At 49.7% G+C, this 22,159-nt stretch overlaps 1 protein-coding gene across 3 annotated transcripts in view; it reads right to left on the bottom strand.

The window, feature by feature from the left end:
- The window catches only part of TDRD9 (tudor domain containing 9), a 111,971-nt gene that overhangs the window by 51,724 nt on the left and 38,088 nt on the right, over positions 1-22,159 (bottom strand). For all 3 annotated transcript variants that reach the window (XM_055555808.1, XM_055555810.1, XM_055555809.1), the window contains 8 exons: positions 13,338-13,441; positions 10,441-10,505; positions 7,661-7,715; positions 7,434-7,518; positions 6,141-6,198; positions 3,688-3,792; positions 1,393-1,490; positions 745-876 (listed from right to left, as the gene is read on the bottom strand). In XM_055555808.1, the coding sequence (XP_055411783.1) occupies positions 745-876; positions 1,393-1,490; positions 3,688-3,792; positions 6,141-6,198; positions 7,434-7,518; positions 7,661-7,715; positions 10,441-10,505; positions 13,338-13,441 (702 nt within the window). The remainder of the gene's footprint in view (positions 1-744; positions 877-1,392; positions 1,491-3,687; positions 3,793-6,140; positions 6,199-7,433; positions 7,519-7,660; positions 7,716-10,440; positions 10,506-13,337; positions 13,442-22,159) is intronic.

Genomic DNA, 22,159 nt, shown 5'->3' with positions numbered 1-22,159 from the left:
CAGGGACCAGCTGTGGATGAGCAAGGTTCCACAGGGCCTCTGAGTCAGCTTACTAAAGACTGAGACTAAAGGTTTTTTTGAAGCCGAGAACGCCATTTCATTATTTCCACGTAATTCACAGGCTAACGAATGTGGCAGGCCCAATCCCAAATATCCAGCTGCCGCATCATTCACAGCCAGATGGAGCAGACCCCATGCGGAGAAAGATGTCCTCAACTGGATGGGGCGTGTTTTACGGACACCCAAGCAAGTACGAGAGGTACCCCAAGGCCGAGGGCCGGAAGCAGACACGCACAGCCTGCAGACGGGGGCGCCTGGCCAGGCTGCCCACCGCAGGGGCAGAGCCGGAGCCCACCGCAGGGGCAGGGCCTCCAGCACCAGGAAGGAGAAGGCTGGCGGGGGCGAGGAGCAGGACTCGAGGGCAGGGGAGAGGGCTCCTGCGGCCAAAGCTGGGGAACAGGGCTGCACTGCGCCCAGCGGCCCTGCCAGGGCTTCTCAGCCTGACCAGCAAACAGCAAGCCTGGTGGGGGGTGGGTGACGGGTGGAGAGAGAGCAGGAGCGGCTAACAAAGCTGGTCTGAACTACTATATAAATCTGGGATCAACCATTAGTCATGAATGCCTAGCCAAGCAAACACTATTTACAACCATCAAAATACCTTAAAGATATCCACATTATGAAACCTATAAAATTCACCCAAAAATCTTAGCTTTTCCAGCACGAACAAGTATGAGAGGGTCCTACCTCCTTGAGCAGAAGGATGGTGCGTTCAATGTCACTCAGACTAGGTGGAGAAAGGGCCGTGGCCAGCAGAGCCCTGGGCTCACCCATGTCAAGTAACTTCAGCTTCAATATCGTGCTTCCTAACGGACAACGCTGAAAAGAAGAGAACTTGAGTTTAGAAACAGAAAAATCAGTAAATCAACTCGCCTACTCACATGACTAGTACTCCAGAGGAAGCAGTGCAAGAGAGGAGGTGAAGAGAATTAAGAAAGGAAAACAGAAAGAGGCAGAGGGCTGGGCGGAGGAGAGAGAGAGAGACCGGGGATGGAGAGACGCGGGAGAGGAGGAGCGGGAGACAGACGGAAGACGGATGATGGAGGGGGTCAGAGAGCGAGGAGGGGAGGGCGGGGGCAGCGGAGCGGCAGCGGCGACGGCGCGGACGGAAGGCGCGCACGGGGCGGCTGGGCACAGCGCTCCTCGGGCCAGCGCCTGGCGCGGCGCGGCCCCTCAGGGGCCCGGGCGGTAAAGCCAGTGCTGGCATTCAAGGCAGCCCTGGTCGCGAGAGGTGCTTCCAGGGCCAGAGTCATATGGCACTCAAAATGCACTCCTTAGACTGCTGGGTAAAACTGCCCATAAAAACCAACTATGAAGATGACCAAAGTTCGTTACCAACATCTCAGGGATGACATGGTTGGGGATGGAGTTGTCCCAGAAATCCTTGTGCACGAGTCTGTAACAGTATCCTTTAGACACCCGTCCAGCGCGGCCTTCAAAGGGGGAACATTCGAATGCTGGCATTAGTTACTTTAACATAAGCATAAAGACGTGTTTCAGAATAACCATTAAATACTAAGGAAAGCTCTGTTATCCTCTACCAAACCAGGTCAGTAAAAACTTCAGAATAGGTCAGTGTTAGAAGCAACCTTATACACAGAAATTAAGTGCTAACTTGTACTCAGTACAGTATCAAATGCACATTTCCAAAGACTACCACATTGGCCCCAGAATGCAACAGCAATCAGAACATTATAAACACCACACCTCTCCTGCAAACACATAGTTCACACTGATAATCAAGCTGACGAGAGAAGCCACGCTTCCCCCAGCGGATGGGCTGGCTGTGCCCTGTCCCCACACCCGTGCGGAAGCGTCCGCCCTTCATGACGACTTCACATGACCTGAGTGTGCAGAGCTCAGACGCAGGCCTGGCCCGTGGAAACTGGCCAATCAATGGCTTTTCTCTTGCGATGGTATCGCTTGTGCAATGAAAACTGCTTTATCCAAAAACAGGATAAAATCTGAGAGCGCGGAAGGCGGGGAGGGGGCTTCTTCATGAATACTCACTTTTAAAAAGTGGGGGCAGCCAGGGAGGTGCCTGTGGAGCCTGGACCCCTGCCCTTTCTGCCCCCCCAACCTGGGAATCCGCCCCCCTTGCCACCAGGAGACTGAGTGGAGTGTCCAGGCTTCTGCCTCCACCCCCACCCCACCCACGTATCTTCAGACAACAGGACTGCACGCAGGAAATCCCAAAGTAATGACAAAACCAAACGCACAACTCCTGGAACCAACGAGTGAAACTGGCGAGTCACCAGACTCAACAGCAGCACAGAAAATAAACCACGTCTATACACTAGAAACGAACGTGTGAAAACCCGAGTGAACACGCCCTCACAATCACTGCAATCCCGCCAATTAAACTGAATCCTTAGATACAGATCTAGCGAAATGGATTCCCTGGTGGCTCTGATGGTAAAAAATCCGCCTGCAATGCAAGAGACCCAGGCGCGATCCCTGCATCGGGAAGATCCCTGGGGAAGGAAATGGCAAACCACTCTGGTATTCTTGCCTAGAGAATTCCATGGACAGACAAGCCTGGCAGGCTATGGTCCATGAGATCACATGACATGACTGAGTGACTAACACTTTCTAGCAGATCACATGCAGAGTCTGTCTGCTGAAAATAACACAATGCTGGCTGACGTCAAAGACACCCTAATAAAGGGAGACACACACACTCAGCGATAGGCGGACTCAGGTCTCCATAAACTCGTGTTCAGGGTTAATAACCATGTCCTAGCAGCACCAGGGGCAGCTTCTGTGTATGTGTACACAACATCATTCTAAAGTCTACACAGAAAGGCAAAGCCTAACAGAACAGTTAGAACAACCTTGAGAATGAAGAATGGAGGGGTAGGAACCCATCTGCTTCATGTTAAGTTTCACTATGCAGCGATCAAGACAGTGTGTTCTTGGTGGAGGAAAAACAGACGAGAGAACGTAATGAAGAAGCAGAAACAGCCCCAGACAAGCGCAGCCCGTGGTGCGCGCAGAGGTGCGCACGCCCTTCACCAGGAGGAGGACGACGGCGTGGGGACACTGCGCCCAGACAAACCTCATGTCAGCGACGAGAACGGACTGCGTGGATCAGAGACACGGAGGCAAGAACCAGCCGATGCAACTCCAGAGGAAACACGCAGAAACACCTCACAGTCTAGGCTAGGCGAACTGCTCTTATCTGAATCTTGAGCATGATCCATAAAAAGAAAAGCTGATACAACCCAAACCACACCAAAATGTAACTTTTTCTCTATGAAATACCCTGTCAAGAGGAGTAAAGACAAAATACACTCTGGGGGAAACACAGGAAGTCCTCTACATACGACCCTTCAAGCTGCAAGCTTTCAAAGGTGAGAACGTGAGTGCCAGCTTTCGTACCCTGGCACTGTGAAAAGGTGACCACACGCTCCTGGCGGGCATGCCAACACACTCAGCTGCTCAGTGGAGAGGAGGGTCGGGCATGGAAACAGAGTCTGATGCTGTGAGATGCTGTTGCTTTATACGTAAAACTGGTTCCAATAAAGGTAATCTCTGATTAAGACTAAACATACAAAGAGCAAAAACCTTCAAAGGACCCCCCAGTGTGTCGCCAGGCCCCGGGGCTGTGCTGGAACACAAGCACCTTACCTTTCCTCTGCTCACAGCTGGTCTTAGAGGCCCAGCTCAGCCGCAGACTCTGGTAATTCGTGTCTTCATCACAAACCAGAGTTCTGGTCAAACAAAAATCTATAACTGTCATAAAAAAGGGAATGTAAATACCAGGCTAGCAAGAAATAACCGTGACAATCACAGTGCAGAGTGATAAGTCAACTTATGGAACACACAGCCTTTAGAACCGATGTACAAACAGCAGCCTCTGGAAAAGACCAGCCACTCCCGACTGCCCAGGACAGGGCAGTGGTGGTCATGCTCTCCTCCTACGGACTGGGCGTCCGGATGGAAAGAAGACTGCCAGTCAGAGCCCCCACAGCACAGGGAGCCGGTGCGGGCTGCGCCCCAGCCTCCCAGGACTCGCGGCCACGCAGAAGCACAGCTGAGGCGGGGACAGTCAGGTCTCAGCCGTGTGTGTGTGTGTGTGTGTGTGTGTGTGTGTGTAAGTCAGGTCTCAGCTGTGTGTGTGTGTGTGTACAGTCAGGTCTCAGCCGTGTGTGTATGTGTACAGTCAGGTCTCAGCCCTGAGAGTGTGTGTGTGTATGTGTACAGCCGGGTCTCAGCCGTGTGTGTGTGTGTGTGTACAATCAGGTCTCAGCCCTGAGTGTGTGTGTGTGTGTGTACAGTCAGGTCTCAGCCCTGAGTGTGTGTGTGTGTGTGTGTGTATACAGTCGGGTCTCAGCCGTGTGTGTGTGTGTGTGTGTGTGTGTGTGTGTACAGCTGGGTCTCATACGCGTGTGTGTGTGTAGTCAGGTCTCAGCCCTGAGTGTGTGTGTGTGTGTGTGTGTGTGTACAGTCGGGTCTCAGCCCTGAGTGTGTGTGTGTACACTCAGGTCTCAGCTGTGTGTGTGTGTGTGTACAGTTAGGTCTCAGCCGCGTGTGTGTGTGCGCGCACGTGCGTGCATGCTGGGGGGCTGGGGGCGGCTGCTCCGTGTCTGTGTCAGGGTCCTCCCCTCTAACACCCGGGGACAGGGCCCGTGCCGCTCTCCCCATGCCCCAGGCCCAGCACAGAGCAGGCAGGCTCCGTGCAGGAAGAGGGTCTCTCCCCGCCGCACGTGCGCGCCCCTCCTCAGTGCCCCCCCCCACCTCTGGGAGACCCTCTTGCGCGTCCACGACACCACGTGCCCCCAGCCCGTCCTGATGGCTCCACCAGGCTCCAGACACTCCTCCCACCATCACCCGCGGGGACCTCCACTCCCAGACACGGGGCAGGCGGCATCCAGGACCCCGTCCTGTGCACATCCTGCACCCACCTCGCCTTCCGTGCCCCCACCCGACATCCCCTCAGGCTCCATCTCCAGCCTCTTCTCTGGAACTGGAGCCGCCCCCCCCTCCACCACCGTCTTGCAACCCTCCCCAGCAGCCCTTAATCCCCACACACGGACCCACGGTCTGTCCATCTGAGGAGCAGCTCCCTCCTGCTCCTCGTCTAACGACCTGCCCTTCCTGCTGACCAAGCACAGGCCCCCAGCCCCTCTGCCCGCTCCTCACCCTCCGGACACCCACAGCCCACAGGGCGGCACATGGTTACTCATCTCATCGCCCGTCTGTCAGTGCCCGCCCGCCCCCGCATCAGGAGAACAGAGTCACGCTGTGGTCGGCACTGTCTCCCTGCCCCGGGACGGCCTGCTGGCCTGGCCCCACGCCGGCACCCTGCAGCTCCTCCACACGCGGGCACCCCCAAGTCAAGCCCCCCTCAGCTGTCACCTCTTCACAGAGGGGGCCCCCACGGCCCCAACCAAAAGGTCATTCCTCCCAATTAATGGTAACCCCTTTCTCTGGATGATTGTCCTACGTAACATCCACCTCGACCTGGAACCACACACTTTTTTACCTACCAACTGTCTCTCACCAGACAACACGTCTTGCCCATCCTGCAGGCCTCCCACCGAGAACACTGTCTGGCACGTGTCAGGCTCCCAAACTTTTTCTTGGCTGTGATGCTCCGCGTGCGGAATCTGGTTCCCCGACCAGGGATGCACCCCACACCCCCCGCACCGGGAGCACAATCTGAACCACTGGACCGCCAGGAAGTCCCTCTGGCTCCCAAACATGAACCCACAGCCTCACAGAGTCATCAAGGACACACACGTGGGCGCCCAGCCTGAGTGCCCTCACCCCTGCGCTGACTCGGGGTCCTTCTCAACCACCCTCAACAACGGGGAGGACTTGGGGTCCTCCCTCCAGTCACGATGTCCGGCGGGGCAGCCCCAACGCTCTACTGCCCACAAACCCCTGGCACGCCCCGGATCACTTCCTGTGTAAGTAACCATGCCCAGAGGCTGCCCACGTGAAAGGACGCACGTGCTCGGAGGCCAGCATGGAGCCTGCACCTCCAGAACAGGAGGAGACAGCGACGGGGAGGGGCCTCCCGAGGGATGCACAAGCCACGACTGCCCCGGCCATGCTGGGGGAGACGGGGACCTCACCGTACTTGACGTCTGGAACCGTGACGGAGCTCTCTGCAATGTTGGTGGACAGAATGATCTGGCAAACAAACAAAAAAGAGCAATCTGACTCACTCACACGTATGGGAAGGCATCAGGCAAAGCGAAAATAAAGCAACTCAGAATCACTGAAAGGCAAAAACACTGGACTCAAATTTTAAAATTAGCCATTTTTCTATTTTACACAAAAGTCCACAATCGGTCAAGGGTCTCGGGGTGAGGCGAGGAGGAGGAGTCAGTGCAGGGGGCTCTGCTCCACACCAGTGTGGGACCCTGGACCACTCACCTCATTCTTGTCGTCTGTAAAATGGAGATTACAGCAATACCCACTCGATTATTTGAGTTAATAAATACAGAATGCTCAGAACTGCTCCCGGCCTAAACCGAGCGCTCAGTCAACAGCAGCACGCCCTGCAGCACTGCCGTCTGGGCACTGAGCACCTCCCTGTGTCGGGCCGGCAGCACCACCACAATTCAAGGACAGACAGACATTATCATAAGTAACCTTCCTAACAGCTCTGCAAGGTGGTTTTATTGCCTCTACTTTCAAACAGTAAAATTAAGCCTGGGAGAAGCGAGGGGCCCAAAGGCACACACCTACAAGGGACAGAGCCTCGCGTCATCGGTCCAGTTCCACATGCGCGCTCTTAACCCTTCACCTCTATGTAAAGGCACAGCTTTTCCTGGTGGACTCGCTCTCAGGGGTCCGGAGGAGTCCTCAACAGAAACTCAAGCTGCTGCACACAGCAGGCACACAAATGCAGTGGGCAAGCAACGGGGCAAAGACAGCTCTCCTGACCCCAGACTCCTAAGAGCCCTGAGTTGCCGGCAAGGCCTAGGCTGCCCCAGAGACACAGACCCTCTCCTGGAATCAAAGGGGCTGCGCTGCACGTTCGGGGCCCCTGATGACCTGAAGCCACACTCAAAGGGCTGTGATAATATAATCCCATCACCCACCCATAAAGGATGAAAGAAATGCTCTTAAGCAGGATCAAGAGTGTGGGCTCTGACCACAATCTCCAGGGCAGTGCCAGGGACAAGAGGCCCCGAGCCCACGAGAAACAACGCCCTGAGGCTGGGGAAATAACAAACCTTAGCAAACTGACTTACAAAACAAAGGCAAAATGAAATCATACACCTGGCTCATCGGCACGCATGCGTGTGGGCGACTAACCACCAGCTACAGAGCCCGCCACCCACTGGGCTACCACGCTCTCATCAGCAGGGTCTCTAAGGAGAGGGTAGAGTGCAGAACGGGTGCCCTGGCTGTCCCACCTTTCTGTACCCAGGCACTGGACTTAAAAACACGTTGTTCTGTTCCTCCAAAGTCACACTTGAATGGAGTGGATAGACTTGCAACCTAGAAAAGAAGTAAAACATCCACAAACGGAAAATATATACGAAAATTAGTAACTACTCACTAAGATAATTAAAACGATTTAGGGCAGAAACAACACAATGCTTTACAAGTAAAACTCTACAGGTTATCATTTTAAACACACCTTTTATGAACCATGTTTGTGAGAAGTTCGTGCATATAGTTTATTTCACCCAGACCTAGGGAAGATAGTGGAGGAGAAAAAAAGAGATTTGTATTCATTTCTAAAAAACAACCTTTAAGACGACATCTTTTTCAAAGATGGTACTAGCGATTCATTTTCATTGACTTTTTTATCCTCTTCACCTAAAAACATCAGCATTACAAGTGACAAGTGTGTGACGCTGTTTTTGTTGTCGTTCAGTCACGAAGTCGTGTCCAACTCTTTGCAACCCCGTGAGCTGCAGCACACCAGGCTCCCCTGTCCTTCACCATCTCCTGGAGCTTGCTCAAACTCACGTCCATTGAGTTGGTGATGCCAGCCAACCGTCTCATCCTCTGCCGCCCTCTTCTCCCCCTGCTCTCAATCTTTCTCAGCATCAGGGTCTTTTCCAATGAGTCGGCTCTACCAGTAACTCAAAACTATGAGAAGAACCGTATTCTTCCAATGTTTTCCTTTCCACAACAGCGGCTGCCTGTGAGTGCTGGCCCTATGAGTAACTTTACATTTCCTGCCCCCTCCACTGGTTTTCCAAATGCCTTACATTAATTATGCAAAAATCTTACAATCAAAAACTAATATTTAAAAAGTATTGGTCACAAAGATGTGCTACATCTTTTTTATTAGGTTCAGAAACGCTTGATATATACACAGTTTGCATGTGATTTGCCACACCCTGAGTTGTCAATATTTGAACCTCTATGGGTTGAACTGTGTCCCCCAAAGGACGTGGAAGTCCCAACCCCAGTCCCTCAGAATGAGACTTTATTTGCAAATAAAGCATCACTGCAGATCTAATTAGTTAAGAGGAGGTCACACTGGAGAAGACTGGGCCTTTATTTCAATAGGACTGTTCTCCTTGTAAGAAGACACACACGCAGAAAACACCGTGTAACAGTCAAGGCAGGAGGAGAAGTATCGCAGCCTCGAGACAAGGGGGGCCAAAGACTGCCTGCCAGGAGGAGCAGGGAGAGGCCGGGGAGGAGTCCAGCTGGAGCCTCGGGGGAGCAGGGCCCCGAGACACTTTGATTTTTTGCTTCCAGTCTCCATAACAGCCAGAGAATAAATGTCTGCCATTCTAAGCCTTCGTTACAGCAGCCCTAAAAGCTCTAACACAGAACCATTCCCAAAAGATCAATCAATGAAGTGAGCATACTGTCAGACCTGAACTCACATAAACATGTAACAGAAAGACAACAGACTCAACTGTGAGGTGTCACTCGCAGACACCTTGTTCCGGTGACGTTCAGCGGCGAGGAAGCACGCGCCTCGAGTCGGGTGTTCCAGGCGCGCGCTGCCCTGGCTCCACTCCGGCCCTTTCTTCCCACAATGTTACGCACACAGAAAGCTCTAACAAGTATTTATATGGGCAAATGCAGCTCCACACCACTGCCAGCCAACGGTTGTCTTCTGGATACAAAACTAATCAGTATCAACTTAAGCAAAACATGATCAGAGCTTTCAACCCACATGCTGTGTTCCAGAGTAAAATAAGTTACCTTTATTCATGCTTTTTGTTCTCCACCAAAACTAGCACAAATACCCATATGTTCTATATATTACTTTCCAACAACAAAAAAAATACATGAATTGTCATAAGGTTTCATCAAGCTATATCACTTGATTAAAAAAATCATTAAAAAACCATCATTTTGAAAAAGTACAATTTTAACATAAATTAATCTTGTCAAATTAATAAAAGATGCTTGCTCCTTGGAAGAAAAGCTATGACAAACCTAGACAGCATATTAAAAAGCAGAGACATTACTTTGCCAACAAAAGTCGATCTAGTCAAAGCTATGGTTTTTCTAGCAGTCATGTATGGATGTGAGAGTTGGACCATAAAGAAAGCTGAGCGCTGAAGGACTGATGCTTTTGAACTGTGGAGAAGTTCAAAACTGTCAGAGAAGACTCTTGAGGGTCCCCTGGACACCAAGGAGATCAAACCAGTCAATCCTAAAGGTTATCAACCCTGAATATTCATTGGAAGGATTGATGCTGAAGCTGAAGCTCCAATACTTTGGCCACCTGATGCCAAGAGATGACTCATTAGAAAAGACCCTGATGCTGCGAAAGATTGAAGGCAGCAGAAGGGGACGACAGATGATGAGATGGTTGGATGGCATCACCGACTCAATGAACATGAGTTTGAGCAAACTCTGGGAGTTGGTGTGAAGGATAGGGAAGTCTGGCATGCTGTAGTCCATGGGGTTGCAAAGAGTCAGACACAACTGAGGGACTGAACTGAACTGCATATTGTCAAGTATCTTAAACAGATTATTTTCTCAAATACTAAAGAGAAAAGAACTTGAGGACTACCTTGATTATTTTCATGGTATTACAATAATGACGTTATTATTAATAAACTTTAAATACAGTTCAGTTCAGTTGCTCAGTCGTGTCTGACTCTTTGCGACCCCATGAATCGCAGAACGCCAGGCCTCCCTGTCCATCACCAACTCCCAGACGGATGACAATTACTTCAAAAATAGCAAACTTAACATAGTCGATTTTTTCCCGAAGCGGGTCAGACTGCCCTCAAAAATAAGATTAAATTCATTATTAATGTTTTTAGAAACACAAAGGGTTATAGCAAGAAGTCAAACTAAGAACCCCATCCATTCCCATCCCCAGTGTCCCACAATAAACCTACTCTACAAATAACCATATTTCACCATATGTGCTAGACACAAACCAGCCTCCATCCTAAGCACAATTCCACATCATGGAAGGACGGCACTCACCTGGCAGAAACACCAGCACGCTGCTCCGCTCTGACAGAAACGGGCTGCCTGACTGGGTCTTGGCCCTGTTAACAGGTGAGGTGCACAAACATTAGTCAAGGTGAAGTAGCCATAGTTTTTTAGAGTCCTGGTAGTACAGGCTTCTAACCATGAGAGGCTCTTACCTCCAGGTCACCCACTGCAACATTCTGTCCTTTACATAAGACAACACAGGGGCCCCAGGACGGGAGACACAGCCCAAAGCCCCACAGGGAACCAAGAGGCCTCCAGCCTCCTGACTACTTTGTTCCATTAAAACTCATCATCAGCAAAAGTCTTTGATGTTTAGTTACTGTAATCTAGACCCTCAAAATACAAGAGATTTAGAAAAACTATTACAAACAAAACTTAAACTTATAAGGAATTGAAACAATTATCATTTTTATAGACCAAGATCTCAGACCATCCCCTCGCCTCCTGCCTCCATCAGCCCGTCCACTTCATGTGAACTCAGAAGTCTGATTCCTCCACAAACCCCCGCGGCCCGCCCGGGTGCCAGGCGTCCCGCACGCGGGCCGGCACAGCAGCGAGACAGTCCGCTCCCTGCCCTGCTGACACCCCAGCTGGAGAGACCTACAAGAACAAGGAAGTGGGAACCTTCAGCTCCGCAATGAGAGCATGACGGGAACGGGCAGGGCCACAGAGCTGCAGCCACTGGGCTACCCCCTCACCCTGCCTCCTTCTCTGTGGCTACTATTCCCAGGAATGGCGGGGACTGTTGTTTCTTAGCTTTTCCAAGAATTAAAAAAAAAAAAAAAGATTAGAGTGGAAATTAATGAAATAGTGAAAGAAAAGCAACAGAAAAACAAAAACCTAGCTCTTTGAAAAGACAAACTGACAAATCTACCTACTTTGACCAAAGAAAACCAGAGTCCAATTACTACAATCGGAAATGAAAGAGGGGCTTCCCTGGTGGCGAGGTAGATAAGAGTCCATCTGCCAATGCACGGGACATACGTTTGATCTCTGGTGTTGGAGGATTCCACATGCCACGGGGTAGCTAAGCCCATGCGCCACGATGACTGGGCCCACGTGTGGCAGCTACTGAAGCCCATGTGCCTGGAGCCTGTGCTCCACAGCAAGAGAAGCCTGCACTCACAGGAGGAGCCGCGCTCTGCAACGAGAGACAGCCTCAGCACAGCCACTAAGACCCCCAGCCAAAATGAATAATTAATCAAACTACTTTCTGTTAAAAAATAAAATAAGGTGCTGCTATTAAAACAAAAGAAATGAAAGAGAAGACACCCCTGCTGACTTTACGGGAAGGAAAAGGACCTTAAAGGAGAACCACAAACAACCAAAAGCCAACAGATTAGAAACGGACATGAAATGGACACAGTCCTAAAAGACACAAACCACTGAAACTGATCAAAGGAAACAGGTAGCCTGCACAGCCGGCGGCACTGCAGGAGAGCTGGCGGCACCCAGCCTCCCCGCGCCCCAGAGCCGCACGTGGCTGCAGGGGAGGCGGCCGCAGCTCTTCAGGCAACCACACCGCACGGTGTCAAAGACCAGGACCGCAACTGAAGGTTAACCAGGCAAAGACACATTTACCTGCAAGCAACGGCTGAATCAAAAGGTTCTCACCAGAATAGGACAAGCCAGAAGATTATGGGAAAATATCATAAAATATCTGAGAGAACAATAAAAATGGGTGCATTTGATATATGTAAATTACATATCAATAAAGTTATTTAAACTAAAAAATTAGAAAAAGTACAAGTAAGGAGAGAAATAGCAACCAAATTTTACATGTAACAAAACTGTTTCGCAAATGTGACACATTTTTAGCCACATAAAAACTGAGAAGGTTTACCAGCAGACTCAAACTTTTGAAGGACATGCTTTGGGAAGAATGGAAACAATCTAAGAAAGTCTAAGATGAAAGAATGATGCATAAAATGACATGTATTTGAGTAAGTGTAAACACACTGATCATATAAAAATAACAAAAAACTGCGGGAGCTTAAAAACAGTTAAAGTAGTCCTCGTTTGCACGTAAGCTGTACTTTCCAACTCGGGTGCCAAGCACTGCTCAAGCCCCAGCACACACGTGGTCCTGGCACACCCCTGGCCCTGTTGCCGGAGCAGCGGAGGAGTCCGGATCCAGACAGACGCAAGTGCAGTGTCGGCAGAAATCTATTCTGAAGGCACGGAACACGGCTGCCTCCCTCCACGGCAAGAGGGCAGGACAACAACACCTTGATGCTTACTGCACATTCACAGCACACAACCACCAACTAAAGAGAAGGCCTGTGCGTGCCTCGGGTCCACAGAGAACAGCCTTCCCAGAAGCCGAGGGCTGGCTACCATGAGGACGTGGCATCTATATTCTGCTTGCTGTTCCAATACATAAACGGTAAAAGTTTTTAATGCAGTGCAATATCGTGGAAGACTCTAACCACCCCTGTAACCTAAAACTGCCCTTAAGGGAAAATACCTTCTAGGTTTCAAAGAGCCAGTCAATGAACAAGCATGGGCGACTGCTTAGAATCAGGAATAGAGCTTTGAGATAAATGGAATCCAAGGCCAAGAAAGCGTTCGACAGCCTCTCCCACGGCGTCCTGAGAGTTTCACCTCGGGCGTGCGGGGCACGACCTCTGCATGTCTATCTTCAGCCTACTGTTTCCAGCTTGAAACCTGTCAGCCCTAAAACTGTACTTAGTATGGTTTTAGCTACTTTAAAATAGAAATTTCCAGTAAAACATTTGTTAGATACTAACTTTAATTTTAAAATATATACAGTGACCACTGAAAAGATATCTACAGTTAATATTATAAAAACATTAAAATGCTTCATAATGAACAAAGACTTCCCAATCCCACTGAAGTTCACTGCCCACTGGAGGATCTCTTACCCACTCTCCTTCATGTCCAAGTCATCAAACATCTGAATCAGGGAGATGGCAACTTCATAGACAGCCCTGGTTATCACTGGCTCCTCCAGGAGGTGGGGAGAAAGCTAGAAAGAGGAAGAAGGGAAGCTGGAATACCAGACAGGCTCACCAAGGGAGCTCGTAACAAATGAACACGGTATTGCTGGCAGCCAGGATCCAGGCGCCTGCTAAACAACAAGCCCCCGACACACAGCCCCCACCAGCACTGCCCTGACCCGTCGCTGGGGCCGCGGAGCAGTCAGGGTGCACACAGGCGGACGTCAATCATCGGGCAGGACATCTGTTCTGAAGACATGGAAATGTCTTCATTTTCAATGCCCGCAGAGCCAAGAGGAGCCTCCCGTGCCCTCTGTCAACTGCCCTCGAGAGCCGAGGACTGAGCCCCCCGGGAAGCCAACCAGAGCCGGGAAAGGAAGCAGCCCGTCTGCACCTGCGACAGCAGCCACTGCACCCCAGGCACCAAGGCTCTGCGGGGCGACGCCTGCTCGCGGCTGCGTCAGCACCAGCCAGGGAGCCCAGGCACCAAGGCTCTGCGGGGCGACGTCTGCTCGCGGCTGCGTCAGCACCAGCCAGGGGGCCCACGCACCAAGGCTCTGCAGGGCGATGTCTGCTCGCGGCTGCGTCAGCACCAGCCAGGGGGCCCAGGCACTTTAAAACTGCCCTTCAGGTAGCCTCTCCGCAACAACAGGGTTCAGCCACTCCCACCACCCCCGGTGAGGTCAGGACCACTGGTCTGAGCTGACAGCGTTCACATGGCAGAGGCCGTCACTGGGAACGCATCTCCCCAGAGTATCCACCATGACATCGTATCACAGTTTCCCTAAGATCTATTTTATAGCCATGCTGCAGTTTCTCACCAAGAATAAGAAGGCTTTTTTGTTTAACAATTTTACTTATCAAGTACTGTATAAAAGACATAGCATTTGTTTGTGTGCAGAACACATCAGAAAAAGACTTCAGAAGTTAGCTACAAATACAAACTTTTTTCCAATTTTTAGAGTAAATTAAGTCAGTTACTACTTAAATAATCTGTTTCATTATTACAATTCTACTAATGTAAGTATGACAAATTATCTTCTGTTTAGTCAATTAACTCTGAATAAACATTCTTGATGTTTAACCTTTACCTTAAGTGCTCTTCTACTTTATCCAGCCACCAGTACTTACCACACTGCTGCTGCTGCTAAGTCGCTTCAGTCATGTCCGACTCTGCGCGACCCCACAGACAGCCTCCTACCGGGCCCCTCTGTCCCTGGGATTCTCCAGGCAAGAACACTGGAGTGGGTTGCCATTTCCTTCTCCAATGCATGAAAGTGAAAAGTGAAAGTGAAGTCGCTCACTTGTGTCCGACTCTTAGCAACCCCATGGACTGCAGCCTACCAGCTCCGCCGTCCATGGGATTTTCCAGGCAAGAGTACTGGAGTGGGGCGCCGTTGCCTTCTCCATTTACCACATTACAGCCATACAAAGAAGGTACAGAGAAAAGGTACACTCTTCAAACCTCCAACAGTAACACCCACACCCGACTAGAGCTGCTTTCCTACAAACAAGCTGTGGGAAAAGCACAGCGCTGGCTGCCAAGGTCTCACTGAGCTCTAGAATCCAAGCCCAGAGAGCACCTCGTGAATGGGATCTCCAAGCCCATGTGACTCAGGTGCCAAGGACGCAAGCGGCAACCTCAGCCTCCGTTTGCACAAAGGAGATCCAAAGACAACACGGGCGCCGGGCCTCCCGCTGCTGGCGAGCCTGGGGCAGGCAGGCAGGCAGGGCGCCCTGCAGAGAGCAGGACCCACCACACCCCAGTCAACAGTGTGGGAAGCAGCGGGCAGGAGCACAGAGGGAAGCGTGGATGCTCACACAGGTGCAGCCGGGGCGACTCCATCTGCCCCCCGCCCCACCGCATTCCCGGACCATGACCCTCGGCAGAGTGGGGCAGAAGCGCCCGTGTCTCTGTTCCCACCTGAGGTCCAGGACCCTGAGTGTCTGCCTCCATCTGAGACGGCCTCACCCAGGCCTAGGCAGCAACTTGAGGAGGAGAGCAGGGCTTCTATGAGTGAGAGACTGAGCAGGTGGGGGAATATGGATGGACGGGGGAGTACAATATGGACAGGGGAGGGTCCAATTTTATCCTGTCTCATGCCATCCTGCCAAAATGACCAAAACAACAGAATGATCTCTGTTCGTTTCCAAGGCAAATCATTCAGTATCACAGTAAACCAAGTCTACACCCCAACTGGTAATGCTGAAGAAGCTGAACGATTCCATGAGGAGCTATAAGCCATCCAGAACTAACACCAAAAAAAAATAATGTCCTTTTCATCATCAGATCAGATCAGTCGCTCAGTCGTGTCCAACTCTTTGCGACCCCATGAATCGCAGCACACGAGGCCTCCCTGTCCATCACTAACTCCCGGAGTTCACTCAGACTCACGTCCATCGAGTCAGTGATGCCATCCAGCCATCTCATCCTCTGTTGTCCCCTTCTCCTCTTGCCCCCAATCCCCCCCAGCATCAGAGTCTTTTCCAATGAGTCAACTCTTCACATGAGGTGGCCAAAGTACTGGAGTTTCAGCTTTAGCATCATTCCTTCCAAAGAAATCCCAGGGCTGATCTCCTTCAGAATGGACTGGTTGGATCTCCTTGCAGTCCAAGGGACTCTCAAGAGTCTTCTCCAACACCACACTTCAAAAGCATCAATTCTTCAGTGCTCAGCCTTCTTCACAGTCCAACTCTCACATCCATACATGACTACAGGAAAAACCATAGCCTTGACTAGACGGACCTTTGTTGGTGAAGTAATGTCTCTGCTTTTGAATATGCTACCTAGGTTGGTCATAACTTTCCTTCCAAGGAGTAGGCGTCTTTTAATTTCATGGCTACAGTTACCATCTGCAGTGATTTTGGAGCCCAGAAAAAAAAAGTCTGACACTGTTTCCCCATCTATTTGCCATGAAGTGATGGGACCAGATGCCATGATCTTCGTTTTCTGAATGTTGAGCCAACTTTTTCACTCTCCACTTTCACTTTCATCAAGAGGCTTTTGAGTTCCTCTTCACTTTCTGCCATAAGGGTGGTGTCATCTGCATATCTGAGGTTATTGATATTTCTCCTGGCAATCTTGATTCCAGCTTGTGTTTCTTCTAGTCCAGCATTTCTCATGATGTACCCTGCATAGAAGTTAAATAAACAGGGTGACAACAGACAGCCTTGACGAACTCCTTTTCCTATTTGGAACCAGTCTGTTGTTCCATGTCCAGTTCTAACTGTTTCGTCCTGACCTGCATACAAATTTCTCAAGAGGCAGATCAGGTGGTCTGGTATTCCCATCTCTTTCAGAATTTTCCACAGTTTATTGTGATCCACACAGTCAAAGGCTTTGGCATAGTCAATAAAGCAGCAATAGATGCTTTTCTGGAACTCTCTTGCTTTTTCCATGATCCAGTGGATGTTGGCAATTTGATCTCTGGTTCCTCTGCCTTTTCTAAAACCAGCTTGAACATGAGGAAGTTCACGGTTCACATATTGCTGAAGCCTGGCTTGGAAAATTTTGAGCATTACTTTACTAGCGTGTGAGATGAGTGCAATTGTGCGGTAGTTTGAGCATTCTTTGGCATTGCCTTTCTTTGGGATTGGAATGAAAACTGACCTTTTCCAGTCCTGTGGCCACTGCTGAGTTTTCCAAATTTGCTGGCATATTGAGTGTAGCACTTTCACAGCATCGTCTTTCAGGATTTGGAATAGCTCAACTGGAATTCCATCCCCTCCACTAGCTTTGTTCATAGTGATGCTTTCTAAGGCCCACTTGACTTCACATTCCAGGATGTCTGGCTCTAGGTCAGTGATCACACCATCGTGATTATCTGGGTCGTGAAGATCTTTTTTGTACAGTTCTTCTGTGTATTCTTGCCACCTCTTCTTAACATCTTCTGCTTCTGTTAGGTCCATACCATTTCTGTCCTTTATCGAGCCCATCTTTGCATGAAATGTTCCTTTGGTATCTCTGATTTTCTTGAAGAGATCCCTAGTCTTTCCCATTCTGTTGTTTTCCTCTATTTCTTTGCATTGATCGCTGAAGAAGGCTTTCTTATCTCTTCTTGCTATTCTTTGGAACTCTGCATTCAGATGTTTATATCTTTCCTTTTCTCCTTTGCTTTTCACCTCTCTTCTTTTCACAGCTATTTGCAAGGCCTCCCCAGACAGCCGTTTTGCTGTTTTGCATTTCTTTTCCATGGGAATGGTCTTGATCCCTGTCTCCTGTACAATGTCACAAACCTCATTCTATAGTTCATCAGGCACTCTAAGAAGGAAGTCAAGAGATACCTGGAATAAGAGGCAAGTTTGAGCTTGGAGTACAAAATGAAGCAGGACAAAGGCTAACAGAGTTTTGCCAAGAGAACGCACTGGTCATAGCAAACACCATCCTCCAACAACACAAGAGATGACTCTAAGCATGGACATGAATAGATAGTCAATACAGAAATCACATTGATTATATTCTTTGAGCTGAAGATGGAGAAGCTCTATACAGTCAGCAAAAACAAGACTGGGAGTTGACTGTGGCTCAGATCAGTTCAGTTCAGTCGCTCAGTTGTGTCCGACTTTGTGACCCCATGAACCGCAGCACACCAGGCCTCCCTGTCCATCACCAACTGCCAGAGTCCACCCAAACCCATGTCCATCGAGTCGGTGATGCCATTCAACCATCTCATCCTCTGTTGTCCCCTTCTCCTCCTGCCTTAAACCTTTCCCAGCATCAGGATTTTTTCAAATGAGTCAGCTCTTCACATCAGGTGGCCAAAGTACTGGAGTTTCAGCTTCAACATCAGTCCTTCCAATGAACACCCAGGACTAATCTCCTCTAGGATGGACTGGTTGGATCTCCTTGCAGTCCAAGGGACTCGCAAGAGTCTTCTCGAACACAACAGTTCAAAAGCATCAATTCTTCAGCGCTCAGCTTTCTTTATAGTCCAACTCTCCCATCCATACATGACCACTGGAAAAACCATAGCCTTGAGTAGACGGACCTTTCTTGGCAAAGTAATGTCTCTGCTTTTGAATATGCTGTCTAGGTTGGTCATAACTTTCCTTCCAAGGAGTAAGCGTCTTTTAATTTCATGGCTGCGATCACCATTTGCAGTGATTTTGGAGCCCAGAAAAATAAAGTCAGACACTGTTTCCACTGTTTCCCCATCTATTTGACATGAAGTGATGGGACCAGATTCCATGATCTTAGTTTTCTTAATGTTGAGCTTTAAGCCAACTTTTTCACTCTCCTCTTTCACTTTCATCAAGAGGCTCTTTAGTTCTTCTTCACTTTCTGCCATAAGGGTGGTGTCATCTACATAGATCATGGACTCCTTATTGCCAAATTCAGACTTAAATTGAAGAAAGTAGGGAAAACCACTAGACCATTCAGATATGACCTAAATCAAATCCCTTACAATTATACAGTATATATGATAAATAGATTCAAGGGATCAGATCTGATAGACAGACTGCCTGAAGAATTATGGAAAAAGGTTTGTAATATTGTACAGGAGGCGTTGATCAAAACCATCCCCAAGAAAAAGAAATGCTAAAAGGCAAAATGGTTGTCTGAGGAGGCCTTACAAACAGCTGAGAAAAGAAGAGAAGCCAAACGCAAAGGAGAAAAGGAAAGATGTACCCATCTGAATGCAGAGTTCCAAAGAATAGCAAGAAGAGATAAGAAAGCCTTCCTAAGTGACAATGCAAAGAAATAGAGGAAAACAATAAAATGGGAAAGACCAGAAATCTCCTCAAGAAAATCAAAGACATCAAGGGAACATTACATGCAAAGATGGGCACAACAGAGGACAGAAATGGTATGGACCTAACAGAAGCAGAAGACATTAAGAAGAGGTGGCAAGAATACACAGAAGAACTGTACAAAAAAGATCTTCACAACCCAGATAACCACTATGGTGTGGTCACTCTCCTAGAGCCAGACATTGAGGAGTGTGAAGGCAAGTGGGCCTTAGGAAGTATCACCAGGAACAAATGTAGTGGAGGTGATGGAATTCCAGCTGAGCTATTTCAAATCCTAAAAGCTGATGCTGTGAAAGTGCTGCACTCAATATGCCAGCAAATTTGGAAAACTCGGCAGTGGACACAGGACTGGAAAAGGTCAGTTTTCATTCCAATCCCAAAGAAAGGCATTGCCAAAGAATGTACAAACTATCACACAATTGCACTCATCTCACATGCTAGCAAAGTAATGCTCAAAATTCTTCAAGTGAGGCTTCAACAGTACGTGAACTGAGAACTTACAAATGTTCAAGTTGGATTTAGAAAAGGCAGAGGAACCCAAGATCAAATTGCCAACATCTGCTGGATCACAGAAAAAACAGGAGAATTTCAGGAAAATATCTAATTCTGCTTCATCGACTACACTAAAGCCTTTGACTGTTGTCAATCACAACAAATTGTGAAAATTCTTCAAGAGATGGGAACGTGACACCACCTGACCTGCCTCCTGAGGAACCTGTGTGCAGGTCAAGAAGCAACAGTCAGAACTGGACATGGAACAACAGACGGGTTCCAAATTCAGAAGGGAGCACGTCAAGGCTGTATATTGTCACCCTGCTTATTTAACTTCTATGCAGAGTACATCTGGGCTGGGCTGGGCTGGGCTGGAAGAAGCACAAGCTGGAATCAAGATTGCAGGGAGAAATATCAATAACCTCAGATAACGCAGATGACACCACCCTTATGGCAGAAAGTGAAGAGGAACTAAAGAGCCTCTTGACAAAGGTAAAAGAGGAGAGTGAAAAAGCTGGCTTAAAACTCAACATTCAAAAAATGAAGATCACGGCATCTGGTCTCATCACTTCATGGCATATAGATGTGGAAATAGGGACAGTCTTTATTTTCCTGGGCTCCAATATCACTGCTGATGGTGACTGCAGCCATGAAATTAAAAGACGCTTGATCCTTGGAAGAAAAGCTATGACCAACCTAGACAGTGTATTAAAAAGCAGAGACATTACTTTGCCGACAAAGGTCTGTATAATCAAAGCTATGGTTTTTCCAGTAGTCATGTATGGACGTGAGAGTTTGGCCATAAAGAAAACTGAAAGCCAAAGAATTGATGCTTTTTAACTGTGATGTTGGAGAAGACTCTTGATAGTCCCTTGGACTGCAAGGAGATCCAACCCGTCCATCCTAAAGGAAATCAGTCCTGAATATTCACTGGAAGAACTGATGGTGAAACTCCAATAGCTTGGCAACCTGATGCAAGAGCTGACTCATTGAAAAAGACCCTGATGCTGGGAAAGACTGAAGGCGGGAGAAGAGGACAACAGAGGATGAAATGGTTGGATGGCATCACTGACTCAATGAACGTGCGTGTGAGGAAGCTCGAGAGAGGGTGAAGAACAGGGAAGCCCAGCGTGCCGCAGTCCATGGAGTCGCAAAGAGTCAGACATGGCTGAGCGACTGAACAAGAAACACCCTCCTCCCAAATCCCCTCAATGGACTAAGCTGTGCTCCCGGGCGTGGGCCGTCCTCCAGAAGGAACCCACAGGCAGGCCCAAGGAGTGGGACCCACTCTACTTCCGGCCCAGGTGCAGGTCACGGTGGCCACAGCTCGTCTCGGGGCACGGTTACATTCGTGAACTTCCTGGGGCAGGGTTGTAAGCAGCCTTGGCAATTAAAACAAGCTGAAAATCAAGCACGAGAAAGACGCTTCAAAGGACCCTGGAGGGAACCGCAGAGTTAGTCACAGAACAACCAGGAGGGCTCCACGGGCCACGGGAAGGGTCCATTTCCAGACGCGTGGTGCCAACAGCATCAAGAATCAGGGGGCCGGCGATGCGGCCCGAGCGCCCGGGCCTCGCGAGGTGGCTGCTGCAGAGGCAGGCCAATCAGGCGTGGCGCCAAGCAAGCAGTGCGAGTTGGGTCTGGCGAAAGCTGTGAGCAGCAGGGCACCGAATCAGGGGTTCCTCAGGTGAGAGACTCAGGGCTCTTTAAATGTGGACAAGACGCTGGGAAAGGGGTGGGGAACAGGGCCGTGGATACGCTGAGGCCCCTGCGTAGGAGGTGGGAAGGCACGGGACTGACACGCGGAGGAGAGGCTGCCCCCCAGGAGGGTCTCGCGTAGACTGCACAGCGAGGGACTACGACAGCACCGGGCATCTCGGTGAGAAGACCGTGTTAACACAGGTCCTCTGAGTCCTAGGGTTAGGAGAGAAGCTACACGAAGCACGTAAAAATTAATCCAGAGCTACGTCTTGCGTGTCCATTCACTGAAAGAGTAACTGACAGCGACCGGGAGATGTAAACACAGCCGGGCCCGGCGTCCTCCCAAAGGAGCACGACCCAGCAGCCCGCCGGGGCTCACACCTGGGTCCAGGCCTGACCCCTCCTCAGCACGACCAGGAGGAATCGACAGGAGCTGGTGAGATTGTGGTCAGCAGAAGAGAGTGTAAAGCTTGTCTACTCGTATTCCAGAACGGGTCAGACAAGGCACGGTGCTCCAACGTTATAAACATGGGCGTTTTCCCTCCATCCTGAATACGGGCTGCTTTAAGAGACTCGTGTCCAACCACAGACCAGCAAGGAGAGGGGAGAATGTCCCCCACTCTGTTCTACCTGGGGCTGGGGGTGACACACAAAAGCAAACCTAGTGTGCACACACACGCACACTCGGCCAGGAAAAGAGGACGAAGGAAAGGAGGGGAGAGGACGTTATGGGGAGCAGCCGGGAAGACCTCCTCGGCCAGGAGGTCCGGGTGCCCTCGGCAGTGGTGAGTCGCGCCCTGGTC

The sequence above is a fragment of the Bubalus kerabau genome, chromosome 19 (assembly GCF_029407905.1).
Source record: "Bubalus kerabau isolate K-KA32 ecotype Philippines breed swamp buffalo chromosome 19, PCC_UOA_SB_1v2, whole genome shotgun sequence".
Lineage (NCBI taxonomy): Eukaryota > Metazoa > Chordata > Mammalia > Artiodactyla > Bovidae > Bubalus > Bubalus kerabau.
The sequence above is the reverse complement of the archived record's forward strand: the minus strand, read 5'-3'. Positions and strand labels throughout refer to the sequence as shown.